Here is a 20,519-nt window from a genome sequence, read left to right on the forward strand (position 1 = left end):
CCTTCAATACTGAATGATAGCTTTGCTGGGCAAAAGGTTGTAGGTTCTTGCTGTTCATCACTTTGAATATTTTTTTGCCACCCCCTTATGGCCTGCATAATTTCTGTTGAGAAATCAGCTGACAATCGTATGGGTATTCCCTTGTAGGTAACTGTTTTTCTCTTGCTGCTTTTAAGAGTCTTTCTTTGTCTTTTGCTCTTGGCATTTTAATGATGATGTGTCTTGGTGTGGTCCTCTTTGGATTCCTTTTGTTTGGGGATCTCTGTGCTTCCTGGACTTGTAAGTCTATTTCTTTCACCAGTTAGGGGAAGTTTGCTGTCATTATTTCTTCAAATAGGTTTTCAATATCTTGCTCTCTCTCTTCTTCTGGCACCCCCATTAATTCGGATGTTGGTATGCTTGAAGTTGTCCCAGAGGCTCCTTACACTATCTTCATATTTTTATATTCTTTTTTTTTTTTTTTTGTTTGCTTTTCTGGTTGGGTGTTTTTTGCTTCTTTGTATTTCAAATATTTGACTTGATTCTTGTGATACTCTAGTCTGCTGTTGGATCTCTGTATATTATTTTTTATTTCAGTCAGTGTATGCTTAATTTCTAGTTGGTCCTTTTTCATATCCTCAAGTGTCTCACTAGATTTATCGAGGGTCTCACTAAATTTATCGGTGGTTTCTAGGAAATTCTTGAAAAATCTTATAAGTGTGGTTTTGAACTCTATATCCAGTAGTTTGCTTTCCTCCATTTCTGTCATTTGTGACCTGTTTCTTTGTCTCCTCATTTTGGCTGCTTCCCTGTGTTGATAGAGTGGCTTTGTGTGCTAGGTGTCCTATAGCGCCCAGTGGCTCAGCCTCCCCAGTTACCTGAGGTGGACCCTCTTGGTGCACCCCTTCGTGGGCTTTGTGCACAGTCTTGTTGTAGTTAAGGCTTGATTGTTGTTGGTTTTACTAGGAGGAATTGACCTCCAGGCCAATTGGCTGTGAGAATCAGTTGTATTTGCAGTGGGAGAACTTCTGTGCTGGAGACAACCTTATGGGGCAAGAGTTGCTTCAGTGGGGCTTTGGTGCTCACTGAGTCTGCCCCCTGAGTGTGTCCCTTATGGATCTGAGGAGTTATAATCTGGATGATCCCACTCTGACCACTGGGTACACTGGCTCTTGGATCTCTAAGGAGGTCTTTAGCCTCTTTCTGAGGCTACCCAGCAGGAGCTACAGAGAGATCTGCAGATTCATCTTCTTTGTTTGGGGTTTGGAGGTGCCCAGATGATGCCCAGCTGTGAAGCAATGCAAGGTGCTGTGGGGCCTTGGGCCTTCTTTTGGATGTTCTGGGTCTCTCTGACCCAGCTGCAGTTTGTTAGGTAATTTTAGATTGCAAATGGCCAGGCCATTCATATGCAAAAGCCTCTGCTCACAGCTTGGGTGGGGTGGGGTCTCAGGGAATCAACAGGACCGAGCAAACAGCTATGGCTGTTCCTCAGCCCTGCCCTAGAGGCCCTGGGTCTCAGTGTGTCTCAGTAATCACTGCAAGCACCTCTGAACGAAAGCCGCCCTCAAGTTCCGCCCAATGCCAGACAGTCCAGTTTCTCCCTGTATGAGTCTGGGTCCCCAGAGACTTGCCCAGAACTGGAGTTCAGAGCAGTCAGGAGTTTGTAAAAATTGAAAAGGACAACCCCGTCCTCAGTTGCCAGCCCTTTCCATGTGCTCCTCCGTACTTCTGAGCTTTACTTCTGCACCTCCTCTGAGTCTCAGTGTGCTTTTCTTTTTCCTTCTAGTTGTAGAATTTCCACTCATCCAGCCTCCCTGTGGTTCTGGATGATGTCTGTTTTGTCTTTTATTTGTAGTTTTGAAGTAGTTGTGTGAGGCAGCAATTTCAGTTGTTTACCTGTGCTGCTATCTTGGTTTCTCCAACATATATTCTTTTGAGTTAGTATTTTATTTTATTATTTTATTTTTATTTTTGGTATAGCAAAGGTGGAGATTTATTGAAGAATAAGTACATGTGGGGAGAGGGAAGAGTCCCACAGAATGGACTCCCAGGTAGGTAGGGGTAAAGGGTCTCCGTGAGTTAGTATTTTAAAAACTCAAAGGTTGTTTTTACTCTTGTAATTTAAAAATATCATTTAAATAAGTTTTCTTATTATAAGATAAAAGAAACACTTATAATAAAACTAGAGGCCCAGTGCACGAAATTTGTGCATGGGTAGAGTCCCTAGGCCTGGTGGCAATCAGGGCTTATCAGGTTCCCCACCTCCCCGCCTCCTCCTTCCCTCACGACCCAGGCACCACCACAGTGCAGTTTCCCCTGCCTCCCTGCCTCCTCCTTCCCTTGCTCCCTCAGCATTTCATTGCCACTGCTGGTCACCTGCCATGTTCCATGCTGCCCCCTGGTCGTTGGCGCAGGTCATAGTGAGTGATCAAACTCCCGTTTTCCCGGTCGAGCTCCCGAGGGGACACTGTGCATATTAGTCTTTAATATATACATACTAGAGTCCCAGTGCACGAGTTCGTGCACCGGTAGAGTCCCTTGGCCTGGCCTGTGGGATTGGGCCGAAACCAGTTCTCCGACATACCCCAAGGGGCCCTGAATTGTGAGAGGGCTCAGGCCAGGCTGAGGTACCCCACCGGTATATGATTGGGGCCAGGGAGGGATGCGGGAGGTTGGCTAGCTGGGGAGGGACAGCAGGAGTTCTCCAGGGCGTGTCCGGCCCATCTTCGCTCAGTCCTGATCAGCTGGACCCCAGGAGCAAGCTAACCTACTGATCAGAGCATCTGCCCCCTGGTGATCAGTGAACGTCATAGTGAGCAGTTGAGCGGCCTTAGCATATCATTAGCATATTATGCTTTGATTGGCTGAATGGGCGACCGGACACTTAGCATATTAGGCTTTTATTATATAGGATAGAAGATAGACCTATGTAAAAAAGATAAGGCTCAAGCCCTAATCAAGTGACTTAGTTGGTTGGAGCATCATCTCATATACGAAAAGGTTTTAGGTTCGATCCCAGGTCAGGGCAGTATGGAAGGCAATTGATTGAAGTTTCTCTCTCATACTGATGTTTATCTGTCTCTTTCTCTCTCTTCCTCTCTCTCTCAATTAAATAAAAACATATCCTTTGATGAGGATTTAAAAAAACAAAATAAGGCTCAACATTTAACAAAAAGCAACACAAATCTCTTCAGTGATTCAGTTGCTCTAGGATGATAAATTTAATTAATTAAAAATTAAATAAAAGTAGAATTACAACATTAGTTTGGAAAAATTAATAAATAGAAATATTTTTCAATAGTCTTTAGACATGACAAATAATTGCTATAATGAATAACAAAGTTTTAAAAGATAATTTTAAAATGCTTTAAAATTTCAAAGTGAGAAAAACTAAACATTGGATATGTTTAAATATTTCTTTCTGATTTCAAATAGTGAAACATATGTGAAAATTTCCAAGAATGTATTTTTTATGAAAATGCCATGTTCACTTTATTATTATGTCAGTTAAAAGATAAATGCATATGCTTTTTCATTTCCAATTAATATGGCATATTTAGGAGATACTATATTTTAAAGTGTTACAATAGCCAAAGAAATGTCAGTGGTTTACAGTGTGGATCTTGAATTTCTTTTTAGTAATGATTGTAAACTTTGTTCCACATGTATATTTGCATTTGAAGGTAATATTATGTGATTTATATAATTATTCTTAAAAAATTTTTTATTGATTTCAGACAGGGAGAGGGAGAGATAAATAGAAACATCAGTGATGAGAGAGAATCATTAATCAGCTGCCACCTGCACACCCCACACTGGAGGTCGAGCCCACAACCCAGGAATTGAACCGTGACCTCTTGTTCATAGGTCAATGCTCAACCACTGAGCTGTACAATAATTTTTGAATGGTTGGAACATAATTGGAAATTTCTATGCCTGGTAGCAATAACATAAATATGAAGTATGGTAGATATTTGCTTCTTATATCTCCTCTATAAATTGCAAATGTTACTACAATAGCACTTTGGTGTGTTTTCTTTGTGTTAAGTGTGCACTGTCTTTAAAATTCCAGCTTTACTTATTGCTGTCATTTGAACAGGTGTCTCAATGCTTGTACCTACTGCAAAACTAAACATGCCAGAGGAAACTTGGCCAGTTATCCAATTGATGAACTAGTAGACAGAGCCAGACAGTCTTTTCAAGGTAAGAGTGTCTATAATTGTGTACAAGTTTAGTCTTCTTAATAAATTATAGTAGTCTTCTAATTTGTTTTACTTTCCATACATGCTTCTTTAGCTTTCTGAAGAGTTTACAAATATTTCAGCTTATCTGATAGATTCAATCAGGTTATAATATTCACATTACTAGCCACTCTTCCATTTTTTTATGACTCTAAGGTAAGTGACATGATTTGAATTTTATCACCTATTGTAGATTCCATGGAAAAGACAAAAAATAAAAATAAAAATGAAATCCATGACCTTTTGATGTGTGTTAAGAGTTTTGTGAACTGAGTAATACACTTCTTAAGATTTCTACCCATTTCTTTGGTCATTTCTGGACCATTAGAAAATTGAACTAATAAAGGTTTCCCAGAGTCTTGGAAGGAGAAGGTAGATTTTACTATCATCCAATAAAGATAGCCTTCCTTATTCATGGGACTATTGAGTCAGTAAGGAGTGGTACTGGTAGGGAGCCCGACAGAGAATGATTTGCTGTGTGAGTGGCCAGCTACTTCTGACTCATCACTTGCTGAAAAATGTGATTGTCTAGGTATCTCTCTGTACAAAATAAGACTTATCTTTTACATGAGTCAGAGTTGTGTTGTTTGACACATAACTGCTTAAACTATAAACTTCCCTTTTGTCTTTGTTTATGATATGTGTAATATAACATCAGTGTGCTTTTACACCCAACATGAGATAATGCATGGTCTCATAATCTTGTGGGTTAATAGTTATTGGTAATGTACTTTTCTTTGAGGAAGTAACTTTGAGTGCTATTTTCAGTACTTCACACCCTGAATTCTAGCAAGTATGAATTCCAAACACATTTCTTTATTTAGTCTATGTAAAGCTTTTATCAACATGAATTTGGAATGCTCTTAAAAGTAGAGAGAAATATAACCTTGGTTGGTTTGTTAACACCTCCCAATAATTTTTTTCTATTTTTATATTCTTAGCTCAGTCCACTCTTCTATTTCCATTCAACAAGAAATGAAAGACAACTCACTGACTCTTGCCAGTGTTCTGTTTTAGGGTGAGACTAAATACCTAGTCTAAGAAAACGTCTGGGTAATTGTCTTTTGTAACACAACTACCATAAGGATTTTTCAAAAATGGCAAAAATTTGCAAAGAAACCTAATATATTTGAAAAGTTATGCCTTTTCTGGCATTCTTACATGGTGTTTGTTTTTTTATGTATCTGTTGGTTAATGGAGATATTAAAACTATATTATATATCCATCAAACACTACAAATTGGAAGGCATACAAATTAGTTTCTTTGAGGCACTTTTTCAACATTATACATTTCTAAGTACAACTACATATAACTGAAAAATTTTCTCATTTTACTTTGAAAATTTGTTTGAAAAATATAAAACAGTTAAATCACCATGTAGGAAGTGAAAGTATTCTCTGGGCTCCCTCATATCTATTCTCATCTATAACCTATACTAATGCTTTGATATGATTGCCTCATGACTTAGTATGGACACATTTATGTATTATATCTGACTTGAGGGGAAAAAAAAGAAGGGGTGAACGTAGTATTTATAAAATGCTTATAGAATTACTCTGAACATATCCAACAAACTTAGCTCTCTGGTTATCTTTAGAAATGCCCCTGAGCAGTAGAGACACAGTGTGTTAGTTCTGTCAGACTTTGATTGGCAGTTAGCATTGACACATCCAAGTGATCTGGGCTAATTAAGGTGAGTGGTTCAAAGACTATATATATCAGAAGTTGGGAGTGACTTTGTGGCTATTTTTAGAGAAAGTGTTAGAAAATATTTATTTAGTATTACTTTCATAATCATTATCAGTAGATATGTATGTGCCTTTTTATTTGCAATCATAGAATGTTTGCAATGTAAGGTTTTTCTGTTGTCTTGTTATCTGTAAATTAGAGTTGAAACTGAATGCTAGTTTTTGGACTGGTGAGCTCATTTGCTTGGATATGTGGTACTGTTTCTAAAATATTGAGGTCATAACTTTCTAGATAAGCCATTGCATTTAGGAAAATTTTAAGTTATCAAGTAATTGATGCTCTTTGCTTAAGAGAGAATTTGAAATGGTGGTGTGCTACTTACTAGCCACATGATCTGACAAGGTACATGACCTCTCCGAGCCATGTTCTTCTTATTACTATGCTGTTTAGTGTTGTTTGGGATAACTTATGCGAAGTAATTGCCTGTGTCCTTAGACATTACTTAAACTGAAGGAATTTAGAATCAATTCAGAAAGAGGGGTCTTCATTTTGAGTGAGAATATTGGAGCATCCACAGCAAACATTAATGACTAGAATCAAATGACAGATTTTTAAAAATACATTTTCTGAAAAATGTCTCTATAGATAGAAATTATTTAGTTTGACAACTACCTTTCATTTTCTTAATTTTAGAAAAATAAATTCATGCTAAGAATGGCCTTATAACCCCTTTCTACTATAGTAAATAGCAGTCTGTACCTCACATTTTAAAGACATTGAGTTAGTTTATTATCTTTTGTTTTCTGCAAAGGACAGTGGGATTTTAATGGTCTTACTGAATTTCTATGTTGGAGCTTTAAAACTGTGAAGAATAATTGTGAAGGTAAAAAGAAGAAATAACCCATTTTCTTAGTTTTATAGTGTTTGCATATTTAGTTCCTTTCATAACTCAGGTGTTAGGAATTGTTTTTGAACCACAACCTCGTAAATTCTTCATTATGTCATTATGAAATTATCTGTCCTATAGAATCATTCTTCTAATAAAGAAGAATAAATATTACTCTTTGAAAGATTATGCTAAATGTAAAGGTTAAGTATGCTGCCACTAAATTTTAGCACTATGTTTAAAGTCAGCGGAAATTAAATTTCCCGTCCTGAAAATTACATTTGCTTTCTTTCTGTAACTTAAAATTTTTAATGACTGTGTAGAAATATAAAGTGTTTTTTAAAAGCTCTAAACCAATTGTGGAATGGGGATTAGAACCCAGGTTTCCTGCCACGATGCAGTGAGATCCCAATTTCTTTATGAATAACATATTTAGGAAATATTTTATATTCATAAAATGTATTTCTTAGTAGTCTAATGAATGTGAAGAGACTAAGAGCTAACCCAAAGGCAAGAGACTGTTGAGAAGAGATTTGTGAAATCATTCTGAATGTAAACTGGTTTCCCAGAGCATTAAAAATAGTATACATTCAGGTGCCGAAAAGTGAGAAACATAACTTATTAACTTTTGAATGGATAGCATTGAAGTCACAATCCTTTATATTTTGAAATAAAAATTTTTGTTTACCATTTACATATGTATTGTGTTTGTGTTTGATTTCCTGGCTTTTTTGCTTTTTCTCTCACTGAACTAGTCCCCTTGAATTTTTCTTTGGCTGTTTTTACCTTCTTGGTGTGTTTATCATTTTTGTGAGCAGTTCTGCATATGAGTTATAAGATGTACCAGGTGACTTCTGGGTATCATATCACTGTGTTAACCGACTGCTGGGAAACCTTCCCCCTTACTTCCCCACCTCTGTCGAGATTTAGGCTTTAAAAATTCCTGGGCATGGCAGTGTCTGGGGGCTGAGGTTTGACATGGTTGCGTTTTCGATATCTAGAAAAACATGTCAAGCAGTGACCAGGACTTTGTTGAGGCCAGAATGAATTTACAAGCTAGTGTTTTCTAGCATATTTGTATTGATTTTTCTCTAGCAGCTAATCAATCAGTTTCAGTGGTCTAAGTGATGGAACAAACCTTTTTAAGTGTGCTGGGTGAGTGGTGTGGAAACAACACCTTTCATTGCTGTCTCTGGAATCAAAATGTAGAGATGATGGATGAGCTGTTTTCATAGCTCTCCTGTGCTTTTCTAGATCTCATTTGTGTGTTACTACTTTTTTGTCCCTCACAAATCTGAAAAAGCCTTGCAGGATAAGTGGCGTAAGCAGGTTATAGGAAGGTAAAGAAATTAATGTGAAATATTCAAAGCAGAGAGAAAATTTCTTGATGCGTAGTGATTTTAATATTAATGCTGAAATTTAAAAAAAAAATGAATTCTGTTTTATTTCAAGGATTACAAAGATACCATCAGTTGTGTATAAGATTAATTAAGAAATGCAACTGGAAAACATTGCTTCCTGCTCTTTTAAATCTGAAGAAATATGAGCAATATTTGATTTTCTGTTGTGCAAACTTCAGATTGTTGAGTTGTATGGTTTGCATCAAGCCAAATTTGACTGATCACCATTAGCAAGGGTTACTATACATTGATTTTGATCTAAAATAAAAAAAGACCCATAATTGCATCCTATTAATTTATAAGGCAGTTATTTAAATATCTTTTATTCCTTTATTTTTTCACTTGTGCTATGTTCAAATAAAATTGAAAAATTTTATTTCTTCTAAAGGATTACTAATGTTAATTTACATGTTTTTTTTGTATATTGTCAACTTCCAAAAAAAGGATTTCAGGCAGCTTACATTAAATGATTGTATGTAATAGTTCATCATGAAAATAAAAGCTGTATGAAATGTTGTATTGTGTTTGGAATGAGGGAAGATGATTTTACCAACTGATAAATTCTGCCTCTTCAGAGGAATAATGAAATAATATGATTTATAGAATTTGAAATGCATGTGTGAAAGGAAGTATGTAGTGTGTAATGAGAAATGTACATGTTTCTAGGCCATTAACACTAAGAATTCTTGTTACACATCCTTTTCTAAGAGACATTGAATAATGAATTAGAAATGCCTTTAGCTGCTAATATATAGAAATTCACGATATAGTCTCTTCATGGCCTTTTCTTCTGTTTTGACTTACAAAACCCAAAAATATAATATTAAAATATAAATTATAAATGAATTTTAATGGGCAAGCTAAATAAATGCATGAATGTATATAACTTGATAAGGGGGCATGGTGCCTAAATAGCTGTTTCTCAGATACTCAGTTTAAATAAGCTGGGATTCATCAATTTGATTTTGGACAAAGTTGGTTAAAGCTTTCCATGGCAAAACAGAGTAAATTTACCGCCTTTTATTTATTCAGTCTCTTAGTTTCTAAGCCATTGGTGTTCAAACCTCTCTTCAAATGAAATTTGAAAAGTCAAAGCAGTGCAGCCATGGTTAGAGTAGATGAGGAGCCCTACTTAATGAGCTCCCCCCCTTTTATTTCATTTTTTACCCTCTGAGGCCTTTCCTTGGAACCTTTAGGATTCCATCTGAATTGGCCAGTTTAGATTAGTATTTCTGTGGTGTATTCCTTAACATTTTCTTAAAGGTCTGATAGTAAATATTTTAGGCTTTGTGGAGCATAATGTCTTTGTTGCAACTGTTCATTTCTGCCCTTGTAGCATGCAAATAGCCATAGACAATCCATAAATGAATAGTTGTGGCTGTGTTCCAATAAAGATTTTTTATAACTAGAGGCCCGTCTGTACACCGGTGAAGTCCCTTAGCCTGGCCTGAGCCCTCTCACAATCCAGGACACCTCAGGGGATGTCAGAGGCCCAGTGCACAGATTTGGCCTGATCACAGCAGGCCAGGCCTAGGGACCCCACCGGTGCATGAATCCATGCATCGGGCCTCTAGTATGCACTAAGATCTTTGGTTAAGCTCTTCCGGCCCTCCCCTCTCATCCCATCCCTTTGAGATTCATTAGTCTGTTCCATGTTTCCATGCCTGTATGTTGAGTGTCTGCTCCCGGTGGTCAGTGTGCATCATAGCTACCAGTCGATCCGTTGAATGGTTGTTTAGGCTTTTATATATATACTAGAGGCCCGGTGCACAAAAATTTGTGCACTGGCGTGGGGGGGGGGGTATCCCTCAGCCCCACTTGTGCCCTCTCACAGTTTGGGACCCCTCGGGAGATAACGACCTGCTGGCTTAGGCCTGCTCCCGGGTGGCAGAGGGCAGGCCCAATCCCTAGGTGCAGCCCCTGGTCGGGCTCAGAGCAGGGCCGATTGGGGAGTTGGGGCGCCGCCCCCGTCATGCACAAGGCAGGGCGGATCGGGAGGTTGCGATGCCACCCTCAGTCACGCTCAGGGTAGGGCCGATTGGGGGGTTGGGGTGCCACTCCCTGTCACACTCAAGGCAGGGTCGATGGGGAGGTTGTGGCGCCACCCCCTGTCACGCACAGAGCAGGGCAGATCAGGGGTTTGTGGCGCCACCCCTGTCACATACAGAGCCAGCCGATCAGGGGGTTGGGGTGCTGCCCCCTGTTACGCACAGAGCAGGGCCCATCAGGGGTGTTGGGGCTCTGTACCCTGTCACACACAGAGCAGGGCCGATCAAGGGGTTGGGGAGCTCAACCCGTCACCCACAGAGCAGGGCCGATCAGGGGTTGGGGAGATCCCCCTTGCCATGCACAGAGCAGGGCAGATCAGGAAGTTGCGATGCCACCCTAAGTCACGCTCAGGGTAGGGCTGATTTGGTGGTTGGGGTGCCACCCCCTGTCACACTCAGGCAGGGCCGATGGGGAGGTTGCGGCTCCACCCCGCCACATACAGAGCAGGGCCGATCAGGGGGTTGGGGAGCTCCCCCCTATCAGGCATAGAGCAGGGCTGATCAGGGGGTTGGGGTGCTGTCTCCTGTCATGCTGCTCCAGGGGCCAGGAGGCCTCGCGGCTCCGCTGACCCCAGTGATGGGAGGCCTCGTGGCTCTGCTTGACACCGGCGCAGTGAGGCCTCTCTGCTTGGCTGATCCCGGTGCTGGGAGGCCTCACGGCTCTGCTTGACACATGGGCAGTGAGGCCTTGCTGCTCCGCTGATCCCGGTGCTGGAGGCCTCGCGGCTCCGCTGATTCCAGTGCCAGGAGGCCTCGCAGCTCCGCTAATCCTGGGTTTGGGAGACCTTGTGGCTCTGCTGATCCCCGTGCTGGGAGGCCTCGTGGCTCCGCTGATCCCAGGCCGGGAGGCCTTGCGGCTCCGCTGATCCTGGTGCTGGGCGGCATATTACCCTTTTACTATATAGGATAGAGGCCTGGTGCACAGGTGGGGGCCCGCTGGTTTGCCCTGAAGGGTATCCTGGATCAGGGTGGGGGTCCCCACTGGGGTGCCTGGCCAGCCTGGATGAGGGGATGATGGCTGTTTGCAGCTGGTCATACCTCCTTCAGGGTGGGGGTCCCCACTGGGGTGCCGGGCCAGCCTGGATGAGGGGTTGAGGGCCGTTTTCTGGCTGGCGGGTGACTGAAGCTCCTGACCTCTCTTTTATTTCTTTTTTCTTTTTTATTCTGGGATTTATTTACCTTCTATGGCTGTCACTGGAGCTGAGAGCCGTCTTTAGCTCTAAGGCTCGGCTCCAGCTCTGAGACCTTGGCTGCTGAAAGCAGGTTTCTGGGCTTTGTTTACTTTCTGTATTTGAAACTTTGTTGCAACTCCAGCTCTGAGATCCCAGCCGCCTGAAAGCAGGTTTCTGGGTTTTGTTTAGCTTCTATATTTGTAACAATATTTCTTAGAGAGCAGATCAGAGGCCTACAGCGGCAGGCTGGGAACCTAGCTTCCTCCGTCACTGGAGCAAGCAAGCCTCCCTGTTCGCGTCAGCTGCCTGGCTGCCGGCTGCCAGCTTGGTTGGCAGTTAATTTGCATATCTCGCTGATTAGCCAATGGGAAGGGTAGCGAAGTTATGGCTAATTACCATGTTTCCCTTTTATTAGCTAGGACTAGAGGCCCAGTGCACAAAAATTTGTGCACTCGGGGTGGGGGGTACCTCAGCCCAGCCTGTGCCCTCTCGCAGTCTGGGACCCCTCAGGGGATGACCACCTGCTGGCTTAGGCCCACTCCCCAGGGGATTGGGCCTAAGATGGCAGTCAGACATCCCTCTGGCAGCCTGGCAGCCCTTGGGGGATGTCCACTTGCCAGCGGGGAGCAGGCCTAAACTGTAGTCGGACATCCTTAGCGCTGCTGAGGAGGCAGGCGAGGATCCCACCACCACCTCTGTACTGACAGCCATCTGCCTGGCTTGTGGCTGAGCAGAGCTCCTCCCATGTGAGAGCACCCTGACAGAGGGCAGCTCCTGCATTGAGCGTCTGCCCCCTGGTGGTCAGTGTGTGTCATAGTGACCAGTCGTTCTGCTGTTAGGGTCAGTTTGCATATTACCCTTTTACTATATAGGATAGAGGCCTGGTGCACGGGTGGGGGCCAGCTGGTTTCCCCTGAAGGGTGTCCTGGATCAGGGTGGGGGTCCTGCTTGGGTGCCTGGCCAGCCTGGATGAGGGGATAATGGCTGTTTGCAGCTGGTCACACCCCCTTTAGAGTGGGGGTCCCCACTGGGGTGCCTGGCCAGTCTGGGTGAGGGGTTGAGGTCTGTTTTCAGGCTGGCAGGTGACTGAAGCTCCCAACCTCTCCTTTTTTTCTTTTTTTTTATTCTGGGATTTATTTACCTTCTATGGCTGTCACTGGAGCTGAGCGCTGGCTTTAGCTCTGAGGTTCGGCTCCAGCTCTGAGACCTCGACTGCTGAAAGCAGGTATCTGGGCTTTGTTTAACTTCTATAATGGAAACACTGTTGCATCTCCAGTTCTGAGGCCCGGCTAGCTGACAGCAGGTTTCTGGGGATTGTTTAGCTTCTATAATTGCAACATAGTTGCTTAGAGTGCAGCTCAGAGCTGGGCAGCGGCAGTCGGGGAACCTTGGCTTCCTCCATCACTGGAGCAAGCAAGCCTTCTGTTTGCTTCAGCTGCCTGGCTGCCGGCCACCATCTTGGTTGGCAGTTAATTTGCAATTAGCGAATGGGAAGCGTGTCGGAGGTACGGTTAATTACCATGTTTGTCTATTATTAGGATAGATTAGAGGCCTGGTGCATGAAATTCATGCATGGGTGGGGTGTCCCTCAGCCTGGCCTGCATCCTCTCCAATCTGGGACCCCTCAGGGGATGTCTGACTGCCAGTTTAGGCCCGATCCCTCTCACAATCCAGGACTGCTGGTTCCTAACTGCTTCTGCCTGCCAGCCTGATTTCCCCATCTGCTCCCCTGCCATCCTGATCACCCACAACTGCCCTCCCCTGCTGGCCTGATTGCCCCTTAACTGCTCCCCTGTGGGCCTGATTGCCCCCAACTGCCCTCCCCTGCTGACCCAGTCGCCCCCAACTGCCCTCCCCTGCAGGCCTGATCACCCACAACTGCCCTCCCCTGCCGGCCATCTTGTGGTGGCCATCTTGTGATGATGTCGCGCATGACGCCACCTAGGTTTTTATTATATAGGATAGGAGTTATGATGAAAAGGTTCAATGGTCAGTTTTGAGGAAGGCTAACTTAAATAAGACTCTTTATGGCAGAACTTTCTGTTGTCTTTAATATGCTAATGTAGGTAATAAATTCATAAGAGAAGGATGTAGTCTTGAGGAACTAATGTTGATCTAGAAAAGAACAGTTGGGTTATTCATTGTAGTCACTTGGCAATTTTATAAAACCAAAACCAAACAATTTCTGAGGATGGAGTGGTCAAGGTGGGGGGCTTCATTTTCTAAAATACTCTGTAGGAGATTCTAATGTATATCTAGGTTGAAAACTAGAATTGAGAACTACTAGTTCAGACAGATTTTTAGTTGAAGCTATAAAATGAACTGGTCCTTTCAACCTTTATTGAAGGGATTGTCGGGAAGAAGCCCTGGCTGACTAGTAAAGAATGAGCCAGGCTCGGGAGGTTGGAGGGGCAATAGTGTTGTCAGTTGGTGACCTACCTAATAGTTAATGGATGGGTTTGAAATCCAAAGGTACTTGATTTAGTTAAAACGCTCAATGATTTTGTTATCCCCAAGGTATCACAAAAGGGTCAACTGCCATTTAGGAGTATTTAGTGTGCTGTGTGGGAATGAAAATCACATGGTCCTTGTCTTCAAGGAATTCCTCCTGGTTTAGAAGGAGAGAGTAAGTAAATTGGACTGATGATTATTAAGTACACAGAAGCAGGAAGCAAGTCTTCAGATAAAAATCATTGAGCTTTTTAACATAAACAAGCACCTTTGGATTTTGAAAACACCCCCTATCTGTCTAGGGTGGTGTCAGCAACCCAACAACACTGTGTTGCCTCTCCACCTTCCCTAGCTTCTAGTTTCTTTTTCTTGTCAACCAGAGCTCTTCCTCAGATTCCCTCTCAATACATAGTTCTTGTTAGCCACTGCCATGTGGTTACAATGAATATTCCTGATGAAATCTTTTTGCCATTCTGAATCTTGAGGTTGGTATGTTTCTGGAGGTCTATGAAAGAAAGAAATCAAATAATGACTATTTAACTGAAGTAACTATTGGATTATATAGTTGCTATTTTTCCATTCATTCAACAAATACTTATTAAGTCTTTATTTAGAAACAGTTCATATTTCTGCTAATAGGCATATTCTTTAGAAAAGGAGGGATAAGGTCCAGCTGGTATGGCTCAGTGGTTGAATGTTGACCCATGAACCAGGAGGTCATGGTTCGATTCCCGGTCAGGGCACATGCCTGGGTTCCGGGCTCAATCCCCATTACGGAGTGTGCAGGAGGCAGCCAACTGATGTTTTTCCCTCTCTCTTCCTCTCTCTGAAATCAATAAAAACACATTTAAAAAAAAGTAAGGATAAGGGTACATTATTATAATCAACCTTTGATTACTTCTTCTAATAAGATAGGCCAGTGGGTAATGTTTGCTGATAATTGAGTAAACAGCTTGTCTTTGCTGTGGGAAACAAGGATTAAGTCCTAAGGCTGTTTTACGGAATGACATTTGCTCAAAATTCTCTGAGTTTTCATAGTTTAGAGTACATGTAATCTAAAGTACAGCAAATTTGGGGCTTCTGGGTATATCTTCTTGTATGCATCCTTAGGAAAACTAGAGTAATTAACACCCCACTGTTACTGGAGATTGTTATTCTTTCCCTCTATTGTGTTCTACAAAACAACTTGCAAATATGCAAATAAGTTTATTATATATTTAGTTATTATAATAAAATAATGAGACCTGGGGAAACAGAAAATTAGGCTCTAGTCACATAGGCAGTTTTGACTCTGAACTTTTTGCAAGTTTATTCTCTATAAGGAAAAAACAAACAAAACAGCTTGGCATTAGATTTGAAAGAAAATTTTCACATGGACTCATATAGTGAATACTGAGAGATGTAGTAAGTAGGTCTCAGCAACATCCTTTTAGCACTCAAATTCGTGTACTGTGTTTCTTAGAGTTGTATATTTTGGCATTCCTTGTTAAAATTTGCACCCGTGCCCGGAAAAACATAATACTCTGAAAGGATTTCTTGGGAGTACATTCTAAGTATCTGTGACTCTCTAGTGATCCGGCCTCACTTCTTTAGCCATCGGGCACCAGAAAGGAGTCCTGTTACAGAGGCTGATAATAGCCAAGGCGTTTGCTCACACACACTAGGTCATTCGGTGAGGTAATACTTTGGGGTACAGGACAAAGATACTAGAATTTGTCTTTGCATGTATTTCTCTTCCTTTAAAATTTTCTTTTTTATATATTTTGTATTGTAAATAATCTATTAGTACACTAGTATAGAGTATAACTATGTGTTCAGATGTATTATTTAATTATTTTTATTACATGTGATTAAGCTTTTATTGCTTATTAATTATGTCATTCCATACATTTTTAAGTAAATGGAGTTTGAGAAAATATACTTATTCTTAAAATTTTTTACAGATTCAGGAAAGTGATTTTTCAAAACATGGAGATCACTGACTTAGAGAGCAAATAGCCTGCCTGTTTTCCGCTGTGAACCTAGTTCTTTCAGCCAGGCATGGACTGAGTAGGGCAGCAGAGGTCTTTGCTCTCTGTCAAGGTCCCAAGGTGCCTGTATTCTGTTTTGATTGAGTGCAAATCCATCTGCGTTTGAGATCAAATAAGCAGATAATGAAGTTTATGCCCTTTGGAGGAAAACTGAAGTACTGAGGGAGGCTTGCCATGCATCTCTGCTCAGAGGCGGAGAGATTACCCTCCCAGCACATGTTCCCCTTCCCTTCCATCTGGGTTTAGGTCACTGGAGGACTGAGCCAGAGGGCACTGGATCAGGCATCTGTGACAGTGTGTAGATGGGTTTAGTAGGTGCTCAATAAATGTGGAATGAGTAGCTAATCCTGAATTGATTATGCCTGATGAAATTCCATGTGCAACTGGGAACCTCTAATGAAAACACAGCCTGGAAAAGCTATATGTCTAAAGTGGGCAGGAGATCTTGCTTCATGTCAGCTGCTCTTTAGGCACAATTGAGTACTGGGTCTTATAACACAGGCTTGATTTTATGACATCAGATATTTAGTGGTGGTGGTTTTCCAAGATTGCAACAGAAAAATTACTACTTTTGGAAATTATTTCCTGATGTAAACAGGTATCTTTCAATTCACTAAATGGGTATCCACTTAGAGCTATGTTTATAGTTATAAGTAAATATATATGTATTTGCTTTGATATGTTTTTACAAAACAGAATTCTACAAATGATTTTTTTGTGACAAGGGGACAAAAGTTAACCAAGGGTTTGCTTTCAGAGTTTGAACTGAGGCTGGTCTGTCTCTAGGATTATTTTGGTGAAGTTTAGAGGCTGCATGTTAGTTTTGGAAGGTTGTTTAATGGAATTTTAATAGTCCTGGAAAGATGTAAAAGTGATACCGCTACCTGGTGGTTTGTAAACCTGACCTTTGTGAGATGTTTTCTGGGCAAAAGTACTACTTTATGATGCCAGCAGCTTTTATTGATTCTGCAGAGTCTGCAGTTTTCTAACACTGGCTGTCAATTCATTCCAGCTGAAAAATTATTAAATTTCTTCTCTTGGTTATGTGGATATTAAATTGCAGTAAACACTTGCACAATGTCAGGTACGGTGAGCACAATTTTCTGCAAAAAATGTTTGTTAGTGAGACCTTGGCTGTTCTGCAGAGGTTATAAATTTTTTTATTTCTTTTTATTTGGTGTGTGTGTGTGTGTGTGTGTGTGTGTGTGTGTGTGTATATATATATATATATTTTTTTTTTTTTCCCCCCTCTTGGTGAGTTCCAGCACATTTCTTGTTATTTGTAATAAGAAAGAAAAGTTTGATTTAGATTGCTGACTTTAAAAAATATGCCCTTTAGTTAATCATTTCTGGTACTGTCAACAATAGAAGGGTGAGAACCTGGGGGTGAGGGATTAACCAGTGAAAATGTAATCGGAGAATAACGAGAAAGATCTGATGAAGTAATGAATTGAATGAATAAGGGAAGGAATGAATAATTAGATGACCATCCACTCCACATAGATTTGTTTGGTTTGTTGAATTTTAGTTAAGGAAGGTGAACAATGGTGAGCTGGTAATCATTTATTGGATTTGGGTCTTAAACTTTACTTTTTCTATGAATAATCTCTAGACCTCTGGGATGTGTGTTCAAAATACAGACATCTGGCCAAATTCCCAATTCAGTAGTTCTGCCATAGGCCCAGGAATGTGTATGTTCAAATGAATCACTGCAAATAACAACTCAGATGCAGGTGCGTGAGGACCATTCTAAAAACTTTTGTCTAGACAACTTTCTGGGATTAAATACACTAAGTCATTTGATCAAAATAGTCAGTGGAAATGGAGAAGAAATGTACTATTTATGTGAGGAAATAAAGTAAAAATCTGGGCTTGTTTTTTCATGCAATAGATGACGTGTGGCCTTTTATTCGGTTACGTTGGGGTGCTTCAGGTACAGTTTCCTAGGCTCCACCTCAAGGTATTCTGATTCTGTGAGGTAAGCTGAAAACTGGAAATGTTGTGTATTTTTTTTAAAGCAACCTTGTTCTTTTTTTGTTTGTTTTTCACCCAAGGATTTTTTTCCATTGATTTTTAGATAGTGGAAAGGAGGGGGGGGAGAGAGAAAGAGAGAGAGAGAGAGAGAGAGAGAGAGAGAGAGAGAGAGAGAGAGAGAAACATCTATGAGAGAAAGACACATCGATTGCTTGCTCCTGCACGCACCCTGACAGGGTAGGGGATGACCTGCAACCCAGTTATATGTCCTTGACCCTTGACCGGGAATAAATCCCAAAACTCTCCATGTGCATGTGTGGGTCGACACTCTAACCACTGAGCATACCAGCCAGGGCAGCAGTCTAGTTCTTTTTTATCTGTACATTTATATAGATTTTCTCCTTTTTGAGTATCACTTTTATTTTGTGCAGTTTGAGTTGGGCCTTTCAATGAAGAAAGAGTATCACACTGTTACTTAACTAAGATATGGGAAAAAGATACATCACTACTTGAAACATTTGATAAACTAAAACTGTTTTGTTCCTAAGTTTGGAATTGATCAATTTTGTTTGATCATACAATAGCCTGATATTCTGAGAATTTACTTTTAACATAATAAATTATACCATGAAGACTTCTTCATGAGAAATCTGGAAGCCACCTGGTTTTCCCTCTTTTGTTTCCTTCCCAGCCCTGTAGTTTCAGTTACAACTTTATGAGTAAATCAAAGAATTGCATCCTAGGAGGACACGTTTGCTATTATCTTTAGCCCTTCATTTTCAGATGAGGATCATGAAGCCTAAAGAGGATAAGTGACACCACTAAACTCCTGTCCACCACCCAAAAATCTCTTACCGCTGCTGGGAAAGACAGCTCAGGGCATATGGGGGGTGGGGGTCGGGGGGAGAGGACATGTGAGTAGAAAGAAAAGTTGTGGGCTGGAAGACTAATTGGTGGCCTCTCAGAAGAGGAGAGGCTTCAGTCCAGGAAGGGGTTTGCATTTGTAGGAAAATACAGTTCCACTTTGGATCCAAGTCCATGAGGCCCCATGTGACTGCTGCACTCTCCATTCCACTCTCACCTGCTCTCTGTCCCCAACCTCTTATCACCAAGCTATTCTTCCGTAGTTCTTTGAACGCAGCACCTTCTCTTCCCCCTTTTTTGCTGAAGTTTTCACCTGTTTCTTTCATATTAAAGTACCAGCTTAAATATCACCTCACAGGGGCCCTTCTCTGACCAAACTTTTAAGTGTTTATTTCCTCAAAGCACTTACAGTAATTTTTACTTTGGAGCTACTTGTTTCTTCATTTCTTTAAAAATTAAAAAAAAATTGAATTAGTTTACATTCAGTATTATTTTGTATTAGTTTAAGGTGTACAGCACAGTGGTTAGACAATCATATACTTACCAAGTGTTCTCTGTGATCTGTGCAGTACCCAACTGGCACCGCACACAGTTATTAAAATATTACTGGCTGTATTCCCTATGCTGTTGCTGTACTTGACATCCCCATGACTATTTTGTAACTACCAATCTGTACTTCTCAATCCCTTCACCTTTGTCTTTATTCCTCTTTATTCTGAGAAGTTAGTGAGAATGCCTGTTTAATTCATCACTGGAGTTTAGAGTTTGGCACAGCACAGGGCATATAGTGGGCCCATAATAAATATTTGTTGAAAAAAATGCATGAATAAAAATTATAGCTTATAAATTAATAGAATTCTATGAAATTTAGATTTGTTTAAAAACATTCTTCATAATGAGGTCTGCTGTTTTAGAGCAAAGCATAAACAACATAAGCTACAGAAATGCCTTTCTACATCTTCATCTTATTAGGAAAAACATATTTGCTTTTCGTAAACACCTTCTACAGTGGGTGTGAAGTGACAGACTTCAGTACTGGGAATAGGGATAGTAGCAATGTTTCAGGAGCCATGCTTGATACCGTGTGTGTGTGTGTGTGTGTGTGTGTGTGTGTGTGCGCGCGCGCGCATGCTTGGGCGTGCACACATGTACATACCTGTGTTACCTGATAAATAGGATTATCAGGGCCCAAGAAATATGGTGAACCTAACATCAAAACACAGAAGAAAAGCCCAGAAAGTCATCCAAACAAAGAGATCTGAGGCAGAATTCAAAGCTAGAGCATTAAACCAGAAAAGTGGAGAGAAAATAAACCCAACCACCTGGAGAATAAATGGGAGAAAATACCAGCTAGTTAGTTAGAATGGGGCCATGTTGCTTATCACTTTAAAAATGTTGGCCTTGACTCAGGGTTTAAAGTCTATTTGTGCAATGGACAAGTCTACTTTTGGCATTAAATATATTTGAACTATTTAAGCTTAGTTGACTGCTTATAGATTTTATAAACATTTAAAAATAATCTAAGATTTAACAGATCTGGAGAATCAACATTTCCAGTTTCCTTCTCTTATAATAGCATGTGGATAAACTATTGAAAAATCCTTGTGGACTGTTACGTGGCGGCCTCTATTGAATCATGTCTCCCAGTATTCATGCTCTGTGCATACCCCTACCACATTGACTGTCAGGTTGATCAATTGTCTTGCTTTGACCAGTGGGACTTTAGAAAACTTGATGTAAGCAGAGGTTTGATAAGCCCTTGCATAGTGGGGCTTATTCACGTG

At 41.0% G+C, this 20,519-nt stretch overlaps 1 protein-coding gene across 3 annotated transcripts in view; it reads left to right on the forward strand.

The window, feature by feature from the left end:
* CDKAL1 (CDKAL1 threonylcarbamoyladenosine tRNA methylthiotransferase) overlaps positions 1–20,519 on the forward strand; it is a gene marked incomplete at its 5' end in the record, with an annotated part of 671,369 nt that overhangs the window by 299,996 nt on the left and 350,854 nt on the right. For all 3 annotated transcript variants that reach the window (XM_081086812.1, XM_081086813.1, XM_081086811.1), the window contains one exon: positions 4,079–4,182. In XM_081086812.1, coding sequence (XP_080942938.1) covers positions 4,079–4,182 — 104 coding nt within the window. The remainder of the gene's footprint in view (positions 1–4,078; positions 4,183–20,519) is intronic.

This window comes from Myotis nattereri, assembly GCF_964212035.1.
Source record: "Myotis nattereri genome assembly, chromosome: 3".
In the NCBI taxonomy this organism is placed as follows: domain Eukaryota; kingdom Metazoa; phylum Chordata; class Mammalia; order Chiroptera; family Vespertilionidae; genus Myotis; species Myotis nattereri.